Consider the following 25,421-nt stretch of genomic DNA (forward strand, 5'->3'; position numbering starts at 1 on the left):
TGAGAACAAAGTTTTAAGCCTAGTTATTATAAATCCCCTTAAAACTTGGTTGTATAATAAAAACCCTAACAGACTCCCTAAACATATCAGGTTTGCAAGATGCTTGTATAATGTTGGCTCTTAGCTGCTAAGAGGTACTTCAGATTGACTTCGCAAATAGTAGTTTTATATTACTTCTGTAAACTTTATTCCTAGCTAGACTGTAAAATGAATGTCTCAGAACCTAATAAAAAACATCTACTGCTATGGTCTCTCTGTCTGTATCCCGTTTGCATAGACACATTATACTTCCATCTACCCTCTTTTCATTGCACTTTTCTTAAATCTCCTTAAGAACAGTCTGTTTTCAAAGACAAAATTGATTACTAGGTTGAGAAATATGATTTAAATTTCTCATTTGTTCTTCAGCAAGCCTGTTCTAGTGTAACTAGTGTAACAGTAAAAAAAAATCATCAGCTCAGAGAGTACTTCAGGCTATTTTTCTTCTCTGCCCAAGTGTCGGATAAGACACATTCAGAGCTTCTTGAAGTTGCAGTGGCAACAAATACGGGTTGAGAATGACTTGCAAAGGGTTCTCAGTTCCTTGACCTTGAGCTTTATTCTAAATGTGTCATTACTGGATTAGCTAAGCATACATGCCCTGAAGTATAGATGCCTGTCAGCTGGGGTTTTCCATGATTTGTTTTCCCAGTCATCAGTCTCTGATGTTGCCTTTCCTCTATGATCCTTTCTTTGTGCTTTATCCAGCATTTGAAGAGTTTGCAACATCACTTGTGAAACAGGAGATGACCAACATGCCCCGTGGTGTGTATCATTCTGCCTTGAGAGGAGCAGCCACACGCTCAGACCAGGGGAAGACTGTGTCAGGTGTTCCAAATTTCTTGCTGAAAATGTATGAGAGGAACAAACAACCAGGAATGACACCAGGCCTTGCAGGTAGGGTGCCACTTCCTTAGATTTAAGTAAGTATATGCACTTTAACCCAATGATTTATTGGATCAGAGAGTGAATCTGCTTAAGAAACAGTGACATCTTATGCCACTTGCATATGTCTACATATGCCACTCAGGCTTTAAGATTGTTGGTTCGATTTAGTTTACAGAATCTAATAGATTCTAGACAGAATTCTAGACAGAATAGTCTAGGTTGGAAGAGACCTCCAAGATCACCGAGTCTAACCTCTGACCTAATGCTAACAAGTCCTCCACTAAACCATATCCCTAAGCTCTACATCTAAACGTCTTCTAAAGACCTCCAGGGATGGTGACTCAACCACTTCGCTGGGCAGCCTATTCCAGTGCCTAACAACCCTTTCAGTAAAGAAGTTCTTCCTAATATCCAACCTAAACCTCCCCTGGTGCAACTTTAGCCCATTCCCCCTTGTCCTGTCACCAGGCATGTGGGAGAATAGATCAACTCCCACCTCGCTACAGCCTCCTTTAAGGTACCTATAGAGAGGTGGCCACACTGCTTATACAAGCCAGGATGCTGCTGGCCTTCTTGGCCACCTGAGCACACTGCTGGCTCATATTCAGCCGACTGTCAACCAATACTCCCAGGTCCTTCTCTGCCAGGCAGCTTTCCAACCACACATCTCCCAGCCTGTAGCTCTGCTTGGGGTTGTTGTGCCCCAGGTGCAGGACCCGGCACTTGGCCTTGTTGAACTTCATACCATTGGCCTCGGCCCATCGGTCCAGCCTATCCAGATCCTCCTGCAGAGCCTTCCTACCCTCGAGCAGATCGACACACGCACCTAACTTGGTGTCATCTGCAAACGTACTGAGGGCGCACTCGATCCCCTCATCCAGATCATTGATAAAGATGTTAAAGAGGACTGGCCCCAGTACTGAGCCCTGGGAGACTCCGCTAGTGACCGGCCTCCAACTGGATTTGACTCCATTCACCACAACTCTCTGGGCCCGGCCATCCAGCCAGCTCTTAACCCAATGAACTGTGCGCCAGTCCAAGCCATGAGGAGCCAGTTTCCTGAGGAGAATGCTGTGGGGGACGGTGTCAAAAGCCTTACTGAAGGCAAGGTAGACCACGTCCACGGCCTTTCCCTCATCCACTAAGCGTGTCACCTTGTCATAGAAGGAGATCAGGTTCATCAAAGCAGGACCTGCCCTTCATCAACCCATGCTGACTGGGCCTGTTTGCCTTCTTGACCTGCAAATGCCACATGATGATGCTCAAGATAATCTGCTCCATGAGCTTTCCTGGCACTGAGGTCAAACTAACAGGCATATAGTTCCCCGGGTCTACCCTCCGGCCCTTCTTGCAGATGGGCGTCATGTTTGCTAGCTGCCAGTCAACTCGATCCTCCCCCAATAGCCAGAACTGCCGATAAATGATGGAAAGCACCTTGGCCAGCTCTTCCGCCAGTTCTCTCAATGCCCTCGGGTGGATCCCATCCGGCCCCATCAACTTCTGTACATCCAAATGCTGTAGCAGGTCGCCAACCATTTCCTCGTGGATTGTGGGGACCACATTCTGCTCCTCATCCCCTTCCACCAGCTCAGGGTACTGGGCGTCCAGAGAACAACTGGTTTTGCTGCTACAGACTGAGGCAAAGAAGGTGTTAAGCACCTCAGCTTTTTCATTATCTCTGGTTACTAAGTTTCCCCCCACATCCAGTAAAGGGTGAAGATTCTCCTTAGTTCTCCTTTTTGTACTGATATATTTAAAAAACATTTTTTGTTGTCTTTAACAGCAGTAGCCAGATTGAGCTCCAGATGAGCTTTGGCCTTTCTAATTTTGTCCCTTCACTGCCCCACAACATCCTTATAGTCCCCCTGAGTGGCCCGCCCTCTTTTCCAAAGATTATAAACCCTCTTTTTTCTCCTAAGCTCGAGCCACAACTCTCTGTTCAGCCAGGCCGCTCTTCTTCCGTGCCGGCTCGTCTTTGGGCACGTGGGGACAGACCGCTCCTGAGCCATTAAGATTTCTTTCTTGAAGAGCATCCAGCCTTCCTGGGCTCCTCTGCCCTTCAGAACTGCCTCCCAAGGGACTCTGCCAACCAGTGTCCTGAACAGCTCAAAGTCAACCCTCTGGAAGTCCAAGACAGCGGTCTTACTGGTCCCCTTCCTGACTTTGCCAAATATCGAGAACTCTACCATTTCGTGGTCACTCTGCCTGTTTAATATCTCTTTGGGTTCCTAGTTGTCACATGTAAAACTTCTGAACTGTATCAAGAGTATTTTTTATTGAGCTTTCTTTTTGCCTTCCCTCCCTCTTTAAGCTGGCATGCTGCTGTGTTACGATCTTCCAGTCCATATCGGCAAAGATGGCAAGCCTATTAATCGCTTTCTGGCTAGCAGGGGACACAATTTCCAGCAAATGTTGGTAGCCCTCATTCATGAGGTAAGGTGCTAGCTTTTTTTTCCCCTTTTTGGAAGTGTTATGCTTCCTTCTTCTCTGACTTGTTTATGCTAATTAGTAAGTACTAGCTACAGAAGTGGCATGTGTGCATGTAGTATAATTAGCAAAAGTTGCTGTGAAGGACAGTTGCATTGAACAGGTAAATACATTTTTGAGTGTTTACTGTGAAAATCAGAACAACAAAAAGCTGTTCCAGTGCGCAACCACCCTCTCTGTGAAGAACCTCCTCCTGAGGTCTAGTTTAAACTTCCTCTGCCTCAGCTTCACCCCATTCCCGCAGGTCCTATCACTGGTGTTTATGGAGAATAGGTCACCCGCCGCTCCACTCCCCCTCACGAGGAAGTTGTAGACTGCGATGAGGTCTCCCCTCAGCCTCCTCTTCTCCAGGCTGAGCAGGCCCAGTGACCTCAGCTGCTCTTCATACCTCATCCCCTCCAGGCCCTTCAACATCTTCGTCTCCCTCCTCTGGACACTCTCCAACAGTGTAATGTCCTTTTTGTACTGTGGTGCCCAGAAATTATTTATTCTGAATTTATTCAGAAATAATGCTGAATTTATTCAGAAATAATTTATTCTGTCTCTTAAATGTTGCAACTCCCTGACCTACTATAATACCATGCAATCATCTTTGGTAAGCTGTAATATTTGTGTGGTTTTGGAAAAAGAGCAAGAAGTAATCTGCCCATGTAATCATTACGGAAAGTGAAGTGTTATAATCATTTAGATTCATCATAGAGAGATTAGTTATGGTGTTCAAATGATTGATTTGAAAGTTGAGTTTAGTACCTTGGCCTTACAGAACAGAAGAGAAGGCTCTGGGGTGACCTTATTGCAGCTTTTCAATACTTAAAGGGGGCTTAAAAAAGACGGAGAGCAACTTCTTGCTTCGGCAGTTAGCGATAAGACAAGGGGAAATTACTTTAAACTGATTTAGATTAGAGGTTAGGAGGAAATTCTTCACTCAGAAGGTGGTGAGGCACTGGAACAGGTTGCTCCAAGAGGTTGTGGATGATTCATCCCTGGAGGTGTTCAAGACCAGGTTGGACAAGGTCCTGGGCAACCTTATCTAGTGGGTGGCATCCCCACTCATGGCAGGGCCATTGGCATTAGAGGATCTTTGGGGTCCCTTACAATCCAGTCCATTCTGTGATTCTATGGAAAGGTCATCTTTGAAAATTTCAGAGCAGTAAGGCAAAATATGCAATTAAAGAGGCTCTAGAAAAAAAAAAAATCATAATTTTTAGGTCAGGGAGAGGAATTATTAAAACATGCATAAGTGTATTAATTTATTTTAAAGTTCATAAAACAGTTCTGTTAATAGGATCATTTTGTATTGCTGCAGAGATTAATTGTGTATGCTCACAGGGCATACATAAGAATGTGTAAAATATATGTCTGAAATAAGCAAGAGACCATAGATTATGAATAATAATAATAATAAAACCTATAAAATTAATATTCCATCTTAGGCAGAATCTCCAGAAATGAAAATGTATGAATTGATGGACATTTTTAAAGACTTTTGTCTTCTCCCCACAGTAATACCAATTCCTGTTGTATTTTTCAAGGGTAGAAAAGCTTAAACAGTCCTATGGCTCTTCCTTCCTCTGTTCTATATACTGGCAATTAGAGATTATTTGACTGTAGGCTATTTTGTATGAAAGAGTACAGCTTGGATCCTGTATCGAGACTGAACCAGCATTGTGTAATAAAAAGAACTGTTTCATGTTGTGTGTGACGCAGAAGTTGGAAGAGAGGGAATGAATGAGGTATGAGTTGCAGCTGGCAATTGTATATCATAGAATCATAGGATATCCTGAGTTGGAAGGAACTCATAAGGATCATTGAGTCCAACTCCTGGCACCACACAGGTCTGCCCAGCTGGGTCCTGATATTCTGGTCTGCAACTGTCGCACAACAGACCAGGAGCCAACGTGCTGTAGAGTTCCTTAAAGATGTTTATGGCACCACTGACACAAAACACTGTTATAAAATAATTATAACTATAGGGTTTGAGTTGAAAGCTCGCGTGCACAGGGCTTGTGGAAATACCTGTTTGCAAACTGAAAGACTGAGCTCTTTTGTCTGCAATGGAAAACACAGGGGGGCTGTGTTCTGATGCTGAGATGTGTCACCTTCACTCCTTGACACTCTCCTGGCTTTGCTGTCACGTACTGCCTCCTAATTATTCACATTGCATTTGTACCAGTTTAATCCCTTGGTCTCTTTGGAGCTAACCAGGCAGTTCCCTCTCTAGCAAAACTGTCTGCAGCATAGTTTGCCTGAAGTTTTCAGACAGACAGTATCATGTGTACCATGCTGAATTTAGCTTCTGCCTAGGTCAATTTTCCATCTCTGTCTTTCTTGAACACTTCCATGTGCTGGCATATACATAAAATTTATATCCCACCAGAGGGCTGTGATACAACATGTCATCATTTTGGGTCCTTTGTACTGAAAAGAACACAGAAATTAATAATCATGTCTTTGGACCACAGTGACACCACATGGGTCATGGTAGAAATTTAGACTAGATAGTACACAGACAAAAGGCAGTCTGCACTAGTTGAACTGTGATTTAGAAATCCCTCCCTATGCTGTTTTATGAAGGTAGTGTCAACAGGCTTGTAAAGTACCTTAGGTGCCAAGACCTCCCTTCCCACCCCCAAAAAAAGTAATGAGAGATCCTAAGGCATCTAATAAATTATGCAAGTTTAAGAGAGATATTTTTGCCTTAACCTCTTTACTACTAAAGAATGTAGGCATAAACTGGAGATGATACCCCTCACCATGAGAGGAGCGTGCAGATACATTCATCAATGTTTCCTAACTGCTTGCATGCTGTAGAGGAGAGCAGTAGGGGAAGTCCACAAGAATATTGACAAATGTCATTGGAGCAGATTCAGATTAATGAGTAAGTGTAGGCTTGCATAGAATCCAAAAAGAAAAGCTCTGCCAGCTGAGTAGTTGCTTCATGTAGTGGGACCTGGGTTCAGTGCCAAATATTCTGGAGAAAAATACACATTTAATTATATAATAATAGAAGGCATGTATTAAAGCATCACATAAGCAGAATTACAGTGCTGTGAAGGTCAGTTCTGCTGTTCTGTTGATTGTGAATACTGTTTTTTTTGAACCTTGTGAGTCACGTGTCCTCCCCCCCAAAAAAATAAAATACCGTTTTGTAAACACTCCACTGTTCCCCTACATCAATTAAAATCTCTGGTAAAAATTAAAATGATATGTTTGTATACTAGCACTGATTTAAAACATCCAGCTGCTCAGCAAGAATTGACCTTTCGTGAGCTAGGAAATTACCTTTTGAATCATAGAAACACAGCCTTAAAATTATTTGTTTTGACAAAGCATGTTTTATGTCAATGTGGTAGAGTTTGTAAAATTTTAACTTAACGTAATATTTCTGATTTGAGTCATTAGAATATATTAATTACTAAGTCGATTTATTCAAGGTGTAGTAAAACTAAAAAGAAATCGAAGTATGTTGAAAATAGATAAACACATTTTCAAACAATCTTAACTGTACCCTTCTGATGATAATTTTTAAATATAAAATTTAAAATAAAATGCATTAATAGTTCTTTCAGATCACGTCTTTTAAATACAAAAAAAAAAAATCTTTCCTTCATTTCCTTGTACATATAAACAGCCAGAGTTCATGTTTTCAGGAAAAAGCCATTTGGACCATTTAGTAGAACCGAAGTCAATTCATAGACTCATCTGACTGAATCTCATGCTTTTTAGTATTAATTTAGTTGTCAGTGTTCTTATGGGGAGCAGATTTCAATGATAAAAACAAGGAGCTTAAACTATAAAGCTTAATAGTAGCAGTATTGGTCTAAGAAAACTATGTCAGTAGTACTTAATCTTTGTTTTGTGCACTGGCCGTAGGAATTAACTGTTCCTGTGAAGTCATTGCTTCTGATTTCAACGTGGCACATTAAACAGTTTTTTTTTTTTATAGGTTTAAGTTACTGGAATGTCATTTCATTGCTACTGCTCTGACATTTTTGATTTTTTTTTTTTTTCTCTTAGGCCTTTTAAGCTAAAAAAAGTAAATAAATAACCATTTTATTAAAAAGAGGTCTTAAAGTTGCTTCTAAAGCATTGCAGTCAGCATAAGAAAGTTCTTACATGTGAAAGAACTTCTTCACGGTGAGGGTGACGGAGCCCTGGCACAGGCTGCCCAGGGAGGTTGTGGAGTCTCCTTCTCTGGAGATATTCAAGGGCCGTCTGGATGCCTACCTGGGCAGCCTGCTCTGAGGAACCTACTTTGCAGGGGGGTTGGACCCAATGATCTTTCGAGGTCCCTTCCTACCCCTACAGTTCTGTGATTCTGTGATAAAGATCCAAGAACACTGTCACATGCATGTTAATGCTAAGAAATAAGAACTGCTTGGGAGATTGCAAACATTCCCTTATTTAACCTGTAGAATTTCCCAGCAGTTGTCATTTCCTTAGCTAGGGAGTAGCAGTCATCGGTATAAACACCATAGTGGGATAATTAAGTTTGTGTATCTTCACTGATTGGATGTGCACGCATCGAATATGAGACTGCAGGTTGCATATCTGTCTGAATCTTGGCGTGCTTAGTTGCCATTATTGCACTTAGATTTTTGAATACTGTGGCACTGGGTGCTGCTTGAGGCAACCTGTTTTAATTTTCAGAGATTCCTTTATGTGTAAAAGTATGATTCATGAGATTGTGGAAAAAAAAAGATTTGTATGCAGTGGAAACATGTATGCAGGGTGACAGTCAGTTTCTTCTCCCAGGCAACAAGCGACAGGACGAAAAGGAATGGCCTGAAGTTGCACCAGGGGAAGTTCGGAAAAAAAATGAAATATTTTACAAAAATGTCCTAACTGAAATGGTTGTGGGGCATTGGAGCAGGCAGCCCAGCAAAATAATTGAGTCAGCATCCCTACACGTTTTTAAAAGACATGTAGATGTGGTGCTTATAAACATGGTTTAGTGGTAGCCTTGGCAGTGCTAGGTTAACAGTTGGACATGATGGTCTCAGAGGTCTTTTTCAACCTAAAGGATTCTATGATTCCAAGAAACATCGTCTGTTTTTATTTTAAGGGCATTCATTAGCTATGCTGTGATGATGTGTACCTTCAAGCAGTAAAGTGGAAAGCTCCTTCTGTATCTTTCCTGGTTTGATTTTTATGTGATCAGGATATTTGAGGACTTATTCAAACCTTGTCCCTGAAGCACTTCAAGATGGTAATTAGATTTTCTAGAACACAATTCTCTGTATTCATCTGTGCCTAGGTACTTCAGTGGATATATACCCTGCTGGCAGCTGAACTCTATCATAGCTTCTCTCTCATTCTCCCTTCTCAAAGGAAGAGGGGGAGAAAATATAATGGAAGAAGGCTCAAGAGTTGAGATGAGGATGGGTAGATTGCTCACCAATTATTGTCATGGGCAAAAGGGAATCAAGGAGAGAGACGAGGGAGATTAATATAATTTATTGCCTATTGCTAGCAGATTAGAGCAGTGAGAATGTAAAAACAAAATAAAAACACCTCTTCCCCCATCCACCCTCTTCTACCTCCTCCCCCCAAGGGGTGCAGGGGAACGGGGAACAGGGGCTGTGGTCAGTCTATAGCACTTCTCCACCGCTCCCTCACGGTCCCTCCCTGCCCCTGCTCCCCGTGGGGTCCCTCCCACGGATGTCGTCCTTCCCGAACTGAGCCTGCGGGGGCTGCCCACAGGCAGCAGCTCTCCAAGCATTGCTCCCACATGGCTCTGTCCCACGGGGTCCATCCCCCAGGAGCAAACTGCTCCAGCACGGGTCCCCCACGGGCGGCAGCTCCCCCCAAACCCCCTGCTCCTGCGTGGGCTCCTCTCCACGGGCTGCAGCTCCGGCCCGGGGCCTGCTCCTACGGGGGCTCTCCATGGGCCGCAGCCTCCTCCAGGCCACATCCACCTGCTCCACCGGGGGCTCCTCCACGGGCTGCAGCGTGGAGATCTGCTACGCTCTGCTTCTTCAGTGACTCTGGTGTCTGTAGTAATGTTTATCTCTCACATTTTCTCACTCCTCTCTACCAGCTGCTGTTCTGCAGCAAGTTCTTTTTGTTTTTTAAATCCATGTCTTCAATCTGCTCTCCCAGGGGCCCATCACAGGCTCAGCTCTGGCCAGCAGCAGGTCCCTTTTAGAGCTGGCTGGAGCTGGCTCTGACCTGACGGGGCAGCTGCTGGGCTCTGCTCACTGAGGGACACCCCTTCAGCCCCTCTGCTACCAAACCCTTGCCATGTAAACCCAATACAGGATATAAATTCAGATTATGGACTACTTTGTGCTGGCTTCCACTAATTGGAATTCCACTATTCCACTAATATTGAATGCATCTCCTCCAGTGATGGAACAGTGTTCAGGAAATGAGTTTGCTGACTGATTTCTTTTTCTTTTTTTTTTTTTTTTAACCTTCACCTCAGTATAATGTGGCTTATAGAAAGAAAAGGAAGACAGACAACTATTTTCACACACAAAAATACTGGGAAGAGTGGTTGGAAGTATATGCATAGAAGTATGTTAATGAAGGCCCTCTGAGCAAAATTTAATAATCAAAGAGATGCTACTTCACTGCTTCATTGATATGGAAATGTAATGCTAGTCTTATCCATGAAACCACTGGTGCCAAACTTTTTATGTCTCCTATGTGAGAAGGGCATTTAAATACATGCTCCAAAGGGCATTTAAATACATTCCCAAACACTTAATTGACATGATTAATGTCTCAAAGACTATTTCCATAGCCACATACTTGTTCAAGAGATGATCTGAACCTAGTGATTGTCTGAGTTCATAAGGTTTTCTAGGTAGAAACCTATTGTGTTGTAAAGAACGCATTAGAATTCCCATTCTTTCTGCACAACAATAAAAAAATAAAAAAATAAATAAAAATCATAAATATTGATATCACAGTTTCTAAGTTCTGAAGTTTGCTCTTTAAGCAGTATTATCTTTCTATTGTTTCCCTGGGTATCTAATAAACAAGATTTATTTCACTGTTAGCTAAACTTGTTTTGTGTGCCCTCTGCTGGCAGTGTCTCATTACCAAACAAGTGAGCGATATACAAAGATTTGTGGCAACACAAAAGGACTTGTGAAAGAAAACCCATCCAAAACTTGTCATGATGTTTTATTTTTATTGTGAGTGCGTTTTTTAGTCTGAAATGACTTTCCACTCTTGCAGAAGAGTGCACAGCTTGTGCCACGTGTTTACAAGTGCTGAAGAACAGGAGCAGCGTCTCCCATGGTTTGTCAGAGCTCCCTCTCCTGGATTTGGCCGCTAAAGTCTCTGCTGGTGTGTCTTTTCAAGGAGATGTGTCCTCCTGAAGGTTTTAAGCATAGTTCAACAAGAACAGATTACTAGCACCTAGTTCAAAGTGTTTTTCATTGCCTCAAATATCAGGCTGCAACTCTTCCTTGAAAGCTGCTTGACAGCCTGATATGGCTATGGTGACTCCTAAGAACATCCCTGGACCAGGTGTGGCAGGGTTTCACAACCACTTACAGGTGGTTCAGAAGTCTCCTGAGCATTTTTTCCCTTTCCCACCCCAACGCTATCTTCTTACATGTAAATTGCACTCTCAAAAGTATCTGGATTTTGCCAACGTTCAGCTTTGTCTATGCTTGCCTAGTCTTAGTTAACCAGTGTTTAATGCAGCTATCATTGTGTGTTCAGTGATAGAGGAAAAGTAAAAACGACTAGTATCCTGTACTGAAACGGGGTGTCAACACAGTTTATGTGATAATATTTAGCATCATGTCCAGTCATTTTCAGTATTAGATGATTTTTACTTCAGTGTTCTTTGCTTTGTGGTTCTACTGTGTCTTCTGTCTTCCTCTCATTCCCATGTTCATAAAATGTTTAGTGCTATGAAAAAAGTTAATTCAAGAGCTGCTCAGCAGTTCCACTGGTCGTTGAGTACATCTGCAAATTTTAGGTAAGATGTATTGTTCATACATTCCTGATCAGACCATGTTAAATGCAACAACAGACATTAAGCTTTCTTTTTCCTATGGGAGCAATGCAGGTGTTTTGAAGGCCTGTTCTTTACCTGCTGGACAAGTGTAGATTACATGATGAACTTCATAGATGTGCATTTGGATTTGTCTGGTTTCATGCTGAAGTCTAAATTAGTTTCAGACTAATTTAGTGTGACTAATAAAGTGTGAGATTGGTGCTTCTGCAGATTCTGTGGGAACTTAATGCAAAGAATTCTGACTGGAGCCTGAGCTATTCAGCAACTTGCTGAAGAAGTTGATACGCAGAGGTGAGACAGGATGTGTGAATAAAATTTTGGCTAGTATTAATAAAATAGTGTGTGAATAAAAAGGACTAGTGTTATTGAGGCATTTAAATATGAGATTTTTTTAAAATTCAGGATGTTTTTCTATTGGCTTTGGGGTGGAGTATGTCCTCTCTTTTGGTTGACTTTGGATTGTATTTACTTGTGTAGGAATATTAGTGCTTACTCGTAACTGTTATAACTTCACATGGTAACAGTGGCCATGGAGTTTTAGTATAGTCCTTTGGGTTTTGTTACAAGGTCCATGTAAAGAAGTAATGCTATTTGCTTCATGTAGACCATGAGGGGCATAAAACAGAGGAAGTGAGAGAGAAAGACATAGAATGATAACTAACAGGTGAGGCAACTTCATTTGTTTATCTTGATTTACTGTTATATGCAGAAGAGGTCACAGAGGAGCACACAGCAGAGAAAGGGGAATTTTGAATACGTTGAGACATGGAGTGTTTTACCTGTTGAACAGTGGCTAGTCTTCATAATACATCAGGAGGAATAAGAAAAAGGAGGAATAGTAATCTTGCCAGGTTTAATCCCAGAACGTTCTTAGCTTTAGGCTTTGCACTATGTTTGATCATAGCTACAGGGTGAGTTTTTTGTTAACTCAGAAAGCCTTGTGTGTTCCTTTAATTTAGAAGTGAAAAGTGCAGGCCTTAGACAGTGACTACTGTAATATATCCATCCCATCTCACCTCAGCCTACATGTTTGCATTTCCATTATTAAAAACTTGTTACCCGGGAAACTGCTGAGGTTAAATAACTCACTTCCAGTGGATTGATGATGATTGTGATGACATTTTTTCATCTTCTTGGTAGAGGCAGACAGTAGAAATAATTGGGCAGTATCAACAAAAATCAGTTCTGTATTTCCACTGAAGAATACAAGGGGACAACATTGCAGCACGATTGCTTCCATTATAGAGCTTTTTTATTTTTTTGTGGCTTTGAAAGCATGGCTATTTAAAAGGAGACACCTTAACTCCTATTTTATTTTAATAAAAAGTTGCTGCAATTAAAACAGTTATGGAGTGAGAAAAAAAAAGAGACTATGCTAATTAATTTGTTTTCATGCACATTTTTGTGAATTAATGTAGTTTGATTTATAAATTTCACGATGTGAAAACTGGCGGAGAAGGTGGATATGTCACATATCTGAGGTCTGGAAAAGCTGTTTTTTTTTGTTGTTGTTGTTTGTTTTTTTGTTGTTGTTGTTGTTTTTGTTTTTGTTTTTTGTGTGTGTGTGGCTTTGAATTTGTGGCCCATTCTGTTTAATCCACTACTGTAGTTATTAAGCTACCAGTGGCCAGAAAATGGCTTCTTACTGATATCACCCAACTTGTTTTTGGTTCTCAACGTGCTCTGAAAATGTCCTCAAGTCACTGTTTGTTATAGTACTTACTGGAGAGAACAACCTTGGGTTCCCATGGACTGTGCACATACATCAGATTGTACAGCTCACTGTTTGGGTCATTCTATTTTTGTGAAGCAGAAGCTGCCATATCTGTGTGAGATTTGGAGGTAGGCAGGGACAGGTGTTGTGTATTTATTTAAACTGTCCTTGAGGTAGTGTTGTTTTCCTCCAGTTAATTCTAAAATGGTGTTTCCAAGAAAGAATCTACAATTCCTTTGTTTATTGTTATTTTTAACAATTATTTTCATTAAAGGAAGTTTGTATTTTGTTCTTGGACATAATTATACCTACCCCAGTTATTTATACTGATTCCTTTTCAGTAATCTACCCAATATTTAGGTTGTCATCTAAATGCATCTAAAACTTTTAGAAGCAACTAAGATTTACAAGAGCGATCTAGCATAAACTGCTCTGTTATCCTTGTTATGTATGCATTTTTGTCTGCCTGTGCTACCACAGTGTTGTGCTTATTGTCATGTGCAATTCCAGTGCTCTCTCAGGGATCAATTATGTAGTGATCTATCTGAAGCAAATAGTTTTGGCTGGCCTGAGTAATAAAGTTGCAAAATAACCTGATGTGGGTAAAACCAGGAAGGAGAATAAAATATGCTAACAGTTTTTATTTCGTACAGTCATGTATAATGTCCATTGGGCATTACCAAAATATTGCTTGCAAACCACAGGTTGGAAAACATACATTCAGTGTATGTTAGACTTACTGTAACCAATTCTACCCTTTCTGGTGTGTTGCACAGGTTAACATTCAACCTTCTGAATGGCATCGCTCTATACTGCTGCCACAGTCCTGGTTAGGATTCATGAGTCGAACCTACAATGCAGTGCTACAGGTAATTCTGAGGTACATAGTACTGTGCATACTAATGCTCATTCAAGCTGTATGTATTGTCATTTCTAACAGCAAGAGCTTCAATCATCAGCGCAGGTAACAAAAATTTAAAAGTTAAGTTTGATGTGTTTAATACAAGTTATGAAAAGAAAATAAAATTAGAGTTTTCAGGCAGCACAGTCTGAGATGCTTTGTACAAGTATAATTTCTGGTCATAGTTCTGGTTCTTTTAGTCTTTTTCCTATGTGAGGTTCTGTTAAGGTCAGTTCCAATTGCAGGTGACTCTTTAGAATGTGAAATTTTGTCTAAACTTCTGTTCTATTATTTCAGATAGGAATTTTCCAATAATGGTACCACAAAATGATCAGAAGCTATTGAGGAATCATTAATTGAATATAACTTCTCTTATTCAGCATGCAATGTTAGCATATTGTAAGGACTCATCCTAAGGACTGATTTTTCCATCCGATCTAATGATAGGAAGTGCAGGAAATACCTTAAAACTGCTCTTTAGGTAGGTTAGCTGGCCTGGTAGATAGAGCAATGTTGTGTCTTTTTTCTTTCAGCAGCAAAATGATGTAAAAACTAGTGACAAATTGCTCCCTTATAGAAGTCTCCCTTTGTTTTATACTGTTTATGTTTCCAGGTCACATCAGTATTATTGGCATGAGCAGCTCAGATTGCTGAGCAAAACAGAGAAGCTTTGACTGTTCCTTTGCTATGCAGTGAAACATACACTTCTGTAACATTTTTTAGAATAAATTTTACCGTGGACATCAGATTCTAAACTGAGCCCCATGACAAAGCAGGCAGTTGCTTTTCAAATAGTAATTTTAGATCTTACCCACAGAGCAGGTCATTGTCACTTTTTTTTTTTAAAAAAAAAAAAAAAAAAAAAAAAAAGTTTTGCTTTGTTTATTTATTTATTTTTAAAAAGGTACCCACTATCTTTATTCTGCTCCTTGTACTTCTATTTCATATGAGGTGTCCTAAAGAGACTATAGTATAAGCTGAATAGTCCGGTTAGTACATAACTCGGTATTTCTGAGTGGGTATACAGTAACCTTTTCTACTGTTTGGAGGCTGGGTTATCCAAGCATACTCTTCACAGCTCACCAAAGTACTAGTTAGAGGATTTTTTCCTTTTGTACATCTGGAAGTTCTCCTGTCCTTAGTATGTCTACTCAAGTGCTTAAGCACTTGTGCCAATTTGCACGTTGAGCATGTTTGGGAACTCAACTTCATGATGATCCTACAGTTCTTGATTTAGTCCTGAACTTAAGCTAGTTTTTACTTGTTTGGGAGTATTGCAATAGATTTAAACATACTGTAAAGCCAAGGAATTTTTCATCGAAGGTTATGCTTCTGACAGCAGAGCATAATTTTTATGCAGCTGACTCTATAGTCATTGTATCATACCTGTTGCTTTAGTCTCTGGGAGTGGATAATCACCTTCTGAGTGACATCGGTATTTGGAGGATTGACAATCTTCTGTTCTCAGGTTTTTATGAAACACAGCGTATGTGTCTGTTTTTCACTTAAGGCTTAATAACCAACTAAAGAGCAGCAACTGATAACCCAAACAAATTGAGCTGTAATTGTCTCAAGGCTTGAGAATGATCATAAGGCAAAGCTGCTTAAAAGGTTTAGATAACACACGTGGCCAGAATCCACATCATCTCCTTTGAGGTACAGAAGAAACTAGTAGAAGGAGGCTGAGATCATAAGAAGGAAAGGGATGAGGAATTATTTTTTAGTAGTGAATCAAGAAAGTAATTTTTTGCTCTCAGAACCCATCTTAGGTGCTAGGCTTCTATATTTCATTCCCTGCTTGTTGTACGCTCTCCAATCCCAAAGGGAGGTTGTCTCTTTTCATAAATCTCTCAGCATCTGTGACCATCTGCGGATGTCTTTCTCACTCAAGAATTATTATTATTTTTTTTCTTATATATTATAGTGGGATCCCATATCAAGAACAATGGGGTTCACTTACAAAGTAGTGCTCAAGGGAAAGGTTACATCTGTTACCCAGGTGTTGCCTGAAAAAATCTTAACATTGATTGGCCATGTAAGGTCTACTTCTGACTTATGCTGTGATTCTGCAGGGGAGACAAGCAAAGCTGGAGATGGAGTTAAAGCAGGGAAAAGAGGATCATGAAGATGTACAGTACAAGCAGTTTACAGCGTGGCTCTGGTAAGGAATTGCTTGCATGCTCTTTACGCTTTGTAATGGCAAGTGAGGGGGCAGAAGGTGTAGACTTCGGTGTTAATGCTTTATTGTGTAAGTGCTATGTAATACTGCATTGATATTTGTCAAGTCGATGTCAGTGTTTCCAGACTAAGTGGGTTTGAAACAGCATACTTAGATGGAAACCCTGACTGAATTTCTTCTAAAGCCTGAGTAACATGTATCTTGGTGGATATGAATCTGTTTTATGAGGCCTGCATTCTTAGACTTCTAATAATGTGTTGTGGAACTGTGATTGGAAGGTATCTTTTTGTGTAGGGTGACAGTCATGGCCAGGATTTATGGATAGGTATTGTATGTTGTGGTGTACAAGATCTCTTTCCTCACCAAAACCAGACTAGGTAGAAGATTCACTGCATCTTTGCTTCTGTCTGGATATGAATGTCAAACTAAACAAACGTAGACAAGAAGCCTATTATAAATTGAGTACAGTCATATGTAAGAAATTGCAACTACTCCTTTTGCTTTCGTTTAAATGGATTCAGTTTTCTACAGTCCTTAATAGCGTAACTGTGCATAGTTGTTCCCAGGAGAATGACAAGTGTTGTATAAATTGTTACAATTGTCCATCGTAAAACGTTCTCATTTTATTATGCCAAGACATAGTGTGGTGATTTGGATGCCTATGTGTAACAGTGCAAATAATAGATTTATGGCTGTTGAATAAACCTGCATTTTGCAAAAAGTTTACAAAGCAGTGGTAGTGCAAATTAGCATGAAGGAATATTGAGTGTTAGTTGAGCACTTCTGTAGTTTTAATAGCTGAGATTAATTTGTGCGAAGCCTTCTAATAGCAATTTGAGATAACTGTTGACCTAGAATGAGCTCATGTAAGGCACAAAAATTAGCTGAACTCTTGCTGTAATATAACAATGTGGTCTAAATTCATGCTTTTTCTGTTGCAGGGTCAGAGATACGTTGACTGATGTCATCAAAGGTGCTTCAAAGTAAGAACTACTTATTTGTCACAGATGAGAATGAGTTCTGTTTTGTGGCAGATGATGCAAGATACTTCCCACAACAGATTATCTACCAATTTCATGTTTTCACATGGCTCCTGCTCAACAAAGGAACTCATCCTCACTTCGTTATTTGAGCATTTTACAATTGCGTATGTCCATTAGAAAGGCTGATGGATTATATTTTGAGTAAAGACTGTATAGTATTGTAGTCTCTTCTTTTTTAAACAGCAAACTCTGTTTGCCTCAAATTGCTTTGTGTGTCTAGAAATTGGCTGGTCTGTAGTGGACCAGTGGCCTTTCAAAACTATCCAGTTTCTGTTAAGCTGACTTCCCTGTGCCTGGAAGCCCACAAAGACAAGTAATTACATGTTTTCAGATTGTAACAGGCTTGTTAATTTGCAGTTAGAATTGGCACATGGCTTTCAGGCAGGAATGAGTATCTTAACCTTCCTTCATTTGGTAGCTTGACTTTCTCCTATTACTCTCCACTGGCAGCTTTCTTATTATGCTTTGCCCTTGGTTAGCCTGAAATTGGCCACTTGTACCAGGTTAAGGAAAAGCATTAATAGCAATGATTCCTCAAAACATCAAGTGCTTATAAATCATTAAAATGTCATCAGTGGAAGAGTTACAGTGAAAACTCAGAGACCATTTCAGTGTATTCTTGTAAATGAAGAAAAGGATACTTTGGCATGCTTCCGTGAGCTGAAGGCTCTGGATATTTTAATCAAGATTTTCCATAAAGGTTTGAACTCTTTTGCCTTTTTTAACTTATTATTGTTTAGATATTTCCAGCTGCTCAATTTTCTTGCGTATCAGCCGATCTTGAAAGGCTTCAGCTAAGGAGGGATGAGACTGGGAAATCAGTTTGATATTTTAGCTACTCAATAAATACCTGTGTTAAGGTAATGTAGCAGCAAGAGATAAAGGAGGAATAAAATAATAATTCTATTATTTAATACTTATTACATATTTACAATTATTAATAAAGTAAACATAAAAATAAAAAATATATATTCTATGTCTCAGAGTGCAAGCTATGATTTTAGTTATAAAAGTTCATTAGTAAAAGTAATTGAGGTGATAGCATTTTGCAGATTTGGGAGGAAGTGGTTCATTTTCTTTAGGTAACAGGAGAAGGATTTCACGTGCATAGGCCATGTCTCTAGAAAGAACTTTTGTTTACTGACCTTTTTATAAGAAAGTACTTAATTTGTTCCATGTTTTCATAAAAGAATAAGGCACTGCTCCTTTTCTTCCTAAGATTTGTTGTTAGTATGATGTTTTTTACCCCCACTAAATTTACAGCATCCAGTTTTTATGAATGTATAGATTCAGAAATTCCTCTCAGTATGAGGTATGTTACAAAGTGTAGCCTCTTAGAAGCTGATAATTACAACAACAACAAAGACTCTGTAGCATAAATTAGGAAATTACTTAAGGCAAGAGATAGGGGAGATTTCAAAGAAGTTAACTAAGCACCTGATTGTAATTATTTGTAGTTCTCTTATCTGAAATGATATACTTTTAGTGTTTGACACAGGAAAAGTCAATGACATTCCAATGAGATATGTTTCTTTAAAAAATATACATATATATATATATATATATATATATAATAAAAAAACCTAACCTACAACATATTTTTATTGTGTAAATGAAATCTTTAGATCTGGAAGCAAATGCCTAAATTCGCAAGTGTGTACTTACAGGAACAGACAAGGAAGTTTTCAGAAATGCAGGACTAATGTAGAAAGTGTAATACACCATGTATTGGTCTAGTGTAAGGCTGTCATCAGTGGTCTCCTACAGTTGCATCGATCAGTTGCCATTATTGTGAAACACCTAAGATGGCTCTAGCAGAATTATATTTTGACATATTTTGGGGGGAATTATGGGAAAAGGGCATCTTTTTTTTTTTCACAAAACTGAACATAGTTACATTCTCTATCTTATTCCTAGGTGGCAGATTATTTTTCTTGAGTTCCTTTTAGGGGGAAGTAAAGGTTTGCAATGCGGTCCAAGTCATTACTCTTTGAAACCAGTTATTTTCCACGATATGATTGTTTCATAACATGGGGGAGTAAAAAAAATAAATTTTTTAAACTGAGATTTCAGTGATGGCTTCTCTGCTAAAACTCCCAAACAGATGCTATTGTGAAGTGACACCTGGCATGTCTAGCAGCCTCTGCTTGGAGAGCTTTTTGTGTTATCCTGTCTAGAGATGGTACTAGATAAGATCAGTTGATGCATTTCTGTGACTGCATGTGCTCTGCAAGATGGCAGCACTTCTTTTAGTGGCAGGTAAAAGGGCTTTTCTTTACGTGTCTATTTGTGTATGGTAGGTTATACATAGAAGACAGCCGACTAAAGTTGTTAGGAGCAAGTGCCTCCACTTGTAGCATAACTTGCCTTTATTGAGACATGTGTTTTGCTGCTGGCATGTCTGTCATGCCTCTTGATTGTTCTTTGTCTTTTTCAGAGACAGCCCAGTGGTAAAAGGAAACTCTATTTTAGCCTTAACTGGTCTTGCAGTTGCTGTAGCCAAATATGAAAGCAGCCTTTCCTCAGACACTGAAGGGATGCCTGAGGTAAGTCAATCTAGGTAAGAAATTCTTAGTGGAATGTAACGAAGCAGTATCACCAGGTGTGTTTGAGGGGATGGTAAGTGGTTATAAAGTCCTTCACACTTTGAAAGTCTAATTTCATCTTGTTCAGTGAATGTCATCTAGTAACTGCTGTGTCATCCATACAAAAGTAACGTGATGATTTCAGTCATTTCAGAGCAGCATAAGGCATGCTTTCCAATGCCTGTTACTATTGACCAAACCTGTAAAAGATGGTGTGGGGAGAAATAGTCTTGTTTTTGAAATGCCTTTTGTCAGCTTCTATGTGGTAGCTACCTCAGTAGAATTTAGATTTTCCTGTTGGATTTCAGTAGATTAAAATCCTTAGCCTAGATATCCTTGGCAAGTGTTGTACTTCGCAACCAAACTATAGTTACTCAGATAGTCACACTTAGTTTCTGTGCCTATATTAAATTTATATTTTGGGCCAAGAGGATTCATAAAAGCTGCAACTTACTAAAAAGATTAAAGAGTTCAGAGTTGTGAATGGAACATGTTTTGTTTTGTTTTATTTTTCCTGCTGTTGTTGTGAGGCACTCTGACAGCTGTCATTTTCTTTAACTAAATAATCTGATAGAAAGTAGTGTCTGGAGGGTCAGAGATGTCAAATAAAGCACGCTATTTCCTGAGCCTAGGGATAGTAAGATCTCATTCTGGGTGGATCATAAGTGGAATATCAGCTGCTGAACTTTTTCTGTTCGGGTAGAGCTTGATTTAAGAAAAAATAACAATGAATATTTGGGTTTGATTTTTGCAGACTGAACCTGATTTTCTTCCCACACAACAGTGGATTTATATGGTTATAGAGACCCTCTTTAGTATTGTGAATAGCCGCTATCAGCCTAAAGGACAAGTCTTCCCATGGTTCTACCAGGTATGTGCTATGGTATTAAAGACGGGAGCATATATCTGCATTTTCTACCTCAAATTCTTAGTCTGGAGTTCTCTGGTTTTGTTTGCCCAGTAGTAGTTGTAATATAGAATAATATGTTTTTCTTTCCTTTCGTTACTTTTGCCTTGGGTTTTTGTCCTAATTACCAAGGTAATAAAAATTATATGAGAATACCACATAAATGAAGGAATTTTAAAAAGATAAACAAACAAAAAACACAACAGAATATTCTACAGAACAGCCTAGCAGGAACAGACTCTCCTCATACAACAATATCAAATTCTTGAGTGATTCTGAGAGTAAGCCTGAAGTTTAGACTTTCTCAAAATCTAATAGTTACAGAGCCAGCGATTCTCATTTTACAATACCTCCTGAACCCCAGAGGACTAGTACAAATTGTCATAAGTGCTTGCTGTGTGATAACTGGCCTGAAATTCTCAAGCTATAGAAGTATCGGGCAATTTTTAAATTGGGCCAGGAGATGGTCCTAAAAGATTGTTATAGATTTTAAAGAATAGGTATTGCTAACTCCTGACTGTGGTCAAGATGACCAGATTGGAACTTTTTGGGTTGTGGATACAGAAGGGGGTAAGTGTCCTACAAGACCAAATACCAAGCAGCTAAAGTATCAGGATGTCTTCTAACCTGAACTTTATTAAATGCATTCATGTACTGCCTTTAGTCCAGTCAATGAGATGTTGGCATCTCCAAAATCAAATGACTAAATCAAACGGAGTGTTAAATAAATGCTAGACTGGCTGGATGTGAGGAGATTCAAGCACTTGGTTGGCTTTAGCAGTTTTTGCTGTGTTTTTGTGTTTGTTTTTTTTCATGACTTCTGCCTTTGAAAACAATGTTGTTTAAAAAAGGTATTTGTAAGATGGAACAGTGTGACATGGTTCATATTTCATTTCTAAAATCCATTCTGTTTAAAAAGTAAGTAAATCCAAAAAATATTGTGCTTGTAGAATTCTAAGGCACACAATGGAAAGCATGGCCCTGCAGAGTACGTTGCATCCTGATGGGAATTTTTATCTTTTCAGAGCTGCACATCCAAGAAGATAAATGTAGATTAGGCTGTTACTTGTAATCAGACTGTTGCTTCATAAATAGAGGTATCTATAGAGTTTAGCTTTTAAAATGGAAATAAATTTTAAAACTTCGTAAGGGATCTTTCTTCTAGAAAGCATCTCTGCTGGTAATCTTGCAAGATCTCATGTTTATTCATTCTAGGTGTGATGCTTCTAAGGAAGTGCATTTTCCAGCTCACTAAATTCACAATGCGTTATAATTATGGAATTACCTTGACATTGTGGCTAGTTTCTATTTGCCCTTCTGATCACACTCCTGAACATTTTAGAATGGAAGCTGAAGACTTAAACAGATGAGCTTACTCATGTGTAGTATAGTTATTGAATTCCAGTTTTCACCTGTTTATCCTTTGTTTACAACTCCGTATTTTGCAATCTCATTTATACTTAGAAGTTATATTCAATTACACTAGTTTAATTACCTATTCAATTACAATAAGTATAAACTGCCTGCAGGGTAAGGCAAAGAAAAAAGGTACAATTGGCAATGCCATGAAATACTGTTTATTGCCAGATTGCAATACCTCTGTGCTGCCATATGCTGTATAGGTATTTATTTTAAATTCATGAGTTGCTGAATGTTTCTACCAGGAAATGAGTTTTATATCCTTTCCACAAGAGGAAAAGGAAAAAAAAAAAAAAAAATCTTTTAAAAATCTTTTTATAGAAATCCTATTCTGGTGAAAATACAGCTAGTGCTATAGCTCGCTCCTGTGCAGCCACTGCTTTGTCTCTCCTGGTGCCGGTTATCATTGTATCATGCAAGGAGAAGGTTGAGGAAGTCCTGAGTATGCTGACTGCCAGGTTACCTGGGAAGCCAAATGCTGATGAGTCTCAAGCTGTTCAAACCCACATTGGCCTTGCTTTGGGGATGTTCATCTCACGTTTGTGTGAAGAAAAATTCAGGTAAGAATTACTGTATGTAATGTAGGTGTGCAAATAACTTACCACTTTATTCCTGCAAGTGGCCTCTATGGTTTAGGGAATAAAGTGTTTATAAGTCATAGGCAAATGATTCTTGAGGTGTTTTGCAAATTTTTTACAAGGTGTCTTTTATTACAATAGTCTTTTTCCCCCTCTGTGTTACGTTCTATATATTTTGCCATTTCTTCGGGGTGATTGGTTAATTTTCATGATACCCTACGTTGCATGTGCAACCTGGAATTTGACTGCTTACATGTCTTTAAAGAGGACTAGATGCCCTGAGAAAGTTAATTGTAAAATAATTCACAATTCTCACTTGCTCCTTTCTAAGTTGTGTTCTGCACACTGGATAGTGTCCACTTGCATCATGTGAGTTACCTATATGGAGACAGAGTGCTTGATTTCTTTTTGGGTGTTGTACCAAAAATGGGTGCTAGTTAAGGCCTGAATATGTTTTTGTATTATTTGTATAATTACATTAGTATGTTCATATGGAAGTGGCACAAATGGCCAGCCATACAGTCACCACTTACAGGCCAGTGCAAGAACGTGTTACAGCAAGAAAAGAACAGTATTTAGTGGCTCATTCAGTATTATCAGGAGGTTTAATGTCCTATGTGATTTGAAGAGCGGAGCTGTATTTTGAATTTTTTTCAGTTTCTTTCTTGTTTTGGTTTTGTAGTGAGGTACCTGGTCAGCAGATGAACTTAGTTGTAATGAAGTCCCTGGATGCACTGGAGGAGTGTTGCTTTGACTCCAGTCTGGAGTACAAGTGAGTTTCTCTCATTACTGATGATGCTTTGGTTTTTTTTTTCAGCTCCATTGTATTCATTCAAGCTTTTTTTCCTAAGTTCTACAGCGTGTAATAATGGAAACAGCCTTTTCTGAATACTTTCCAAGAATCATGGAGTCATGCAGGCTAGCAAGGACCTTGGGAGGTCTACATTTCTCCCTGAAACAGGCTCAGCTTTGGGGTTGTATTTATGTTACCCAAGGCTTTACACTGTCAGAGCACAAAACCCCCAGGCCACAGAGGCCCAACCTGCCTGGGCCCTGGCTCCATGGCCAGGCTGTCCTGGTGGGGAAAAGGCTTCTGGTGAGGAGAGGTGAGCTCTCCTCACCTTTAGCCTGAGCCTCTTGTGCCTCAGCCTGTGCCTGGCCTCCTGCCACACACCACTGGGCAGAGCTGTAAATGTGAAAGACTTTTGTTCAAGCTTGGCATTTGTCAACTTCTAAATTGCTGTTCTAAAGCAAGAGCCTCTCCAGCAGGATGATAAGCATAGCTGACCACAGGACATACGCCTTGCATTGACCTTATGTGAGTGCTTCACCCATACTCAATTGGTGATGCTTTTTTTTTTTTTTTTTAATAGATGTCAAGCTTTTTGAGAGTTCATGTTGTAAAAATGAAGGAGGGCACATTTGCCTTCTTTCTAAATGCCACCACTAATCTTTTCCTCTCCTGTGGCTGCTCAGTCATGTTCAGTAGGGCTCTGGGAGAGGTGACAGAGTCCTGGGGCCGATTTGTCATCCTGACATGGTGCAGACAAGGTTTCTGCATTACTGCCCTGCCACTGCAATGTTGCAGGCAGTCTTGTGTCACACTGACAACCGGCAGAAAGCGAGCCCCCCACGCTCTGCCCTTGCCTGTGTGCCTTCCACTCGCCCACCCTGAATGCACACATGCCTGCAAATGTCAGGGGGATGCTTGGGCTCTACAGTAAATTTTTGAGATGTAGCATACCTCCTGATTGTTTCAGAAAACATGCGTGTCTACCTAATAATATGCTTCTCCAGGGTGTTAAGTAAGACATCTCACACATTAGAGGATATTACTGAGAAAGCGGCTTTTTCTGTTTTGTTTTTTTATCCTGCCTTGACTTTTTGGCTGATAAGGAGGCTTATCAATGTGTGTACTATGCAGTCTGGATCTCACACATCCACGCTTCACTGATCATGTCAGTCTTGATAAGAATGTTGTTTATATATATTATTTTCTTTGTTCTATTTAGGATAATTTTCTCTTTTTTTTTTTTTCTTTTTTTTTAATGAGGATGACAGGAGTAAAATAAACAGACCTGTTTTCAATAAATACTAAGCAATAAGAATGTTTTTCCCTGAGCCAGTGATTTAGCATGGTGGGAGTCCACTTATGATCTGTAAGAATCTGTGTTAAGTCTGTGTTAAGTTACATAAAATACTCTAAAAAGTTTCTTGTCTGGAAAAGGTCGTTGTGGGAATAGTGCTTATAAATCACTATTCTTAATTGTCTTCAACCACACAGGGGAGAAAATAACAATGATATTCATAATCTTGCAAAGCAGAAAAACATTTCAAATCATTTCAAGTGGTTAAGTGTATGTTAATATGATACATCTTCAATTTTTATGTGAAACTGAGTTTGAGATTGCAGAACCTTAGGGACTGCAGTTGCTCCGGATTCGAAATGGAAGGTGCTCAGACATTATTGAGAGATGTGGGAGTGGACCATTAACCTGCTCGTATGTTAGACAGAAACAGAAATAAGGATGTTTAAAAAATACACGGATATTTCTGTGTAAACATGTATGGAAAATATGCATGATGAATTATTTTTAGACACTTAGTTCTTTATGCTACTAGGTTTTGTCAGAGTTATTCATTACGGAAGCCATATAACAGCTCATTTTTCTTTCCACCTATTCTTTCTACCTATTTTAT

General features: G+C 39.5%; 1 protein-coding gene across 3 annotated transcripts in view; it reads left to right on the forward strand.

The window, feature by feature from the left end:
* Nucleotides 1–25,421, forward strand: part of FOCAD (focadhesin) — a 109,797-nt gene that overhangs the window by 62,279 nt on the left and 22,097 nt on the right. For all 3 annotated transcript variants that reach the window (XM_035309408.1, XM_035309407.1, XM_035309409.1), the window contains 9 exons: nt 748–936; nt 3,239–3,360; nt 13,886–13,978; nt 16,083–16,171; nt 17,131–17,172; nt 19,670–19,778; nt 20,572–20,688; nt 22,465–22,703; nt 23,404–23,493. In XM_035309408.1, coding sequence (XP_035165299.1) covers nt 748–936; nt 3,239–3,360; nt 13,886–13,978; nt 16,083–16,171; nt 17,131–17,172; nt 19,670–19,778; nt 20,572–20,688; nt 22,465–22,703; nt 23,404–23,493 — 1,090 coding nt within the window. The remainder of the gene's footprint in view (nt 1–747; nt 937–3,238; nt 3,361–13,885; nt 13,979–16,082; nt 16,172–17,130; nt 17,173–19,669; nt 19,779–20,571; nt 20,689–22,464; nt 22,704–23,403; nt 23,494–25,421) is intronic.

Source organism: Oxyura jamaicensis, chromosome Z (genome assembly GCF_011077185.1).
Source record: "Oxyura jamaicensis isolate SHBP4307 breed ruddy duck chromosome Z, BPBGC_Ojam_1.0, whole genome shotgun sequence".
Lineage (NCBI taxonomy): Eukaryota > Metazoa > Chordata > Aves > Anseriformes > Anatidae > Oxyura > Oxyura jamaicensis.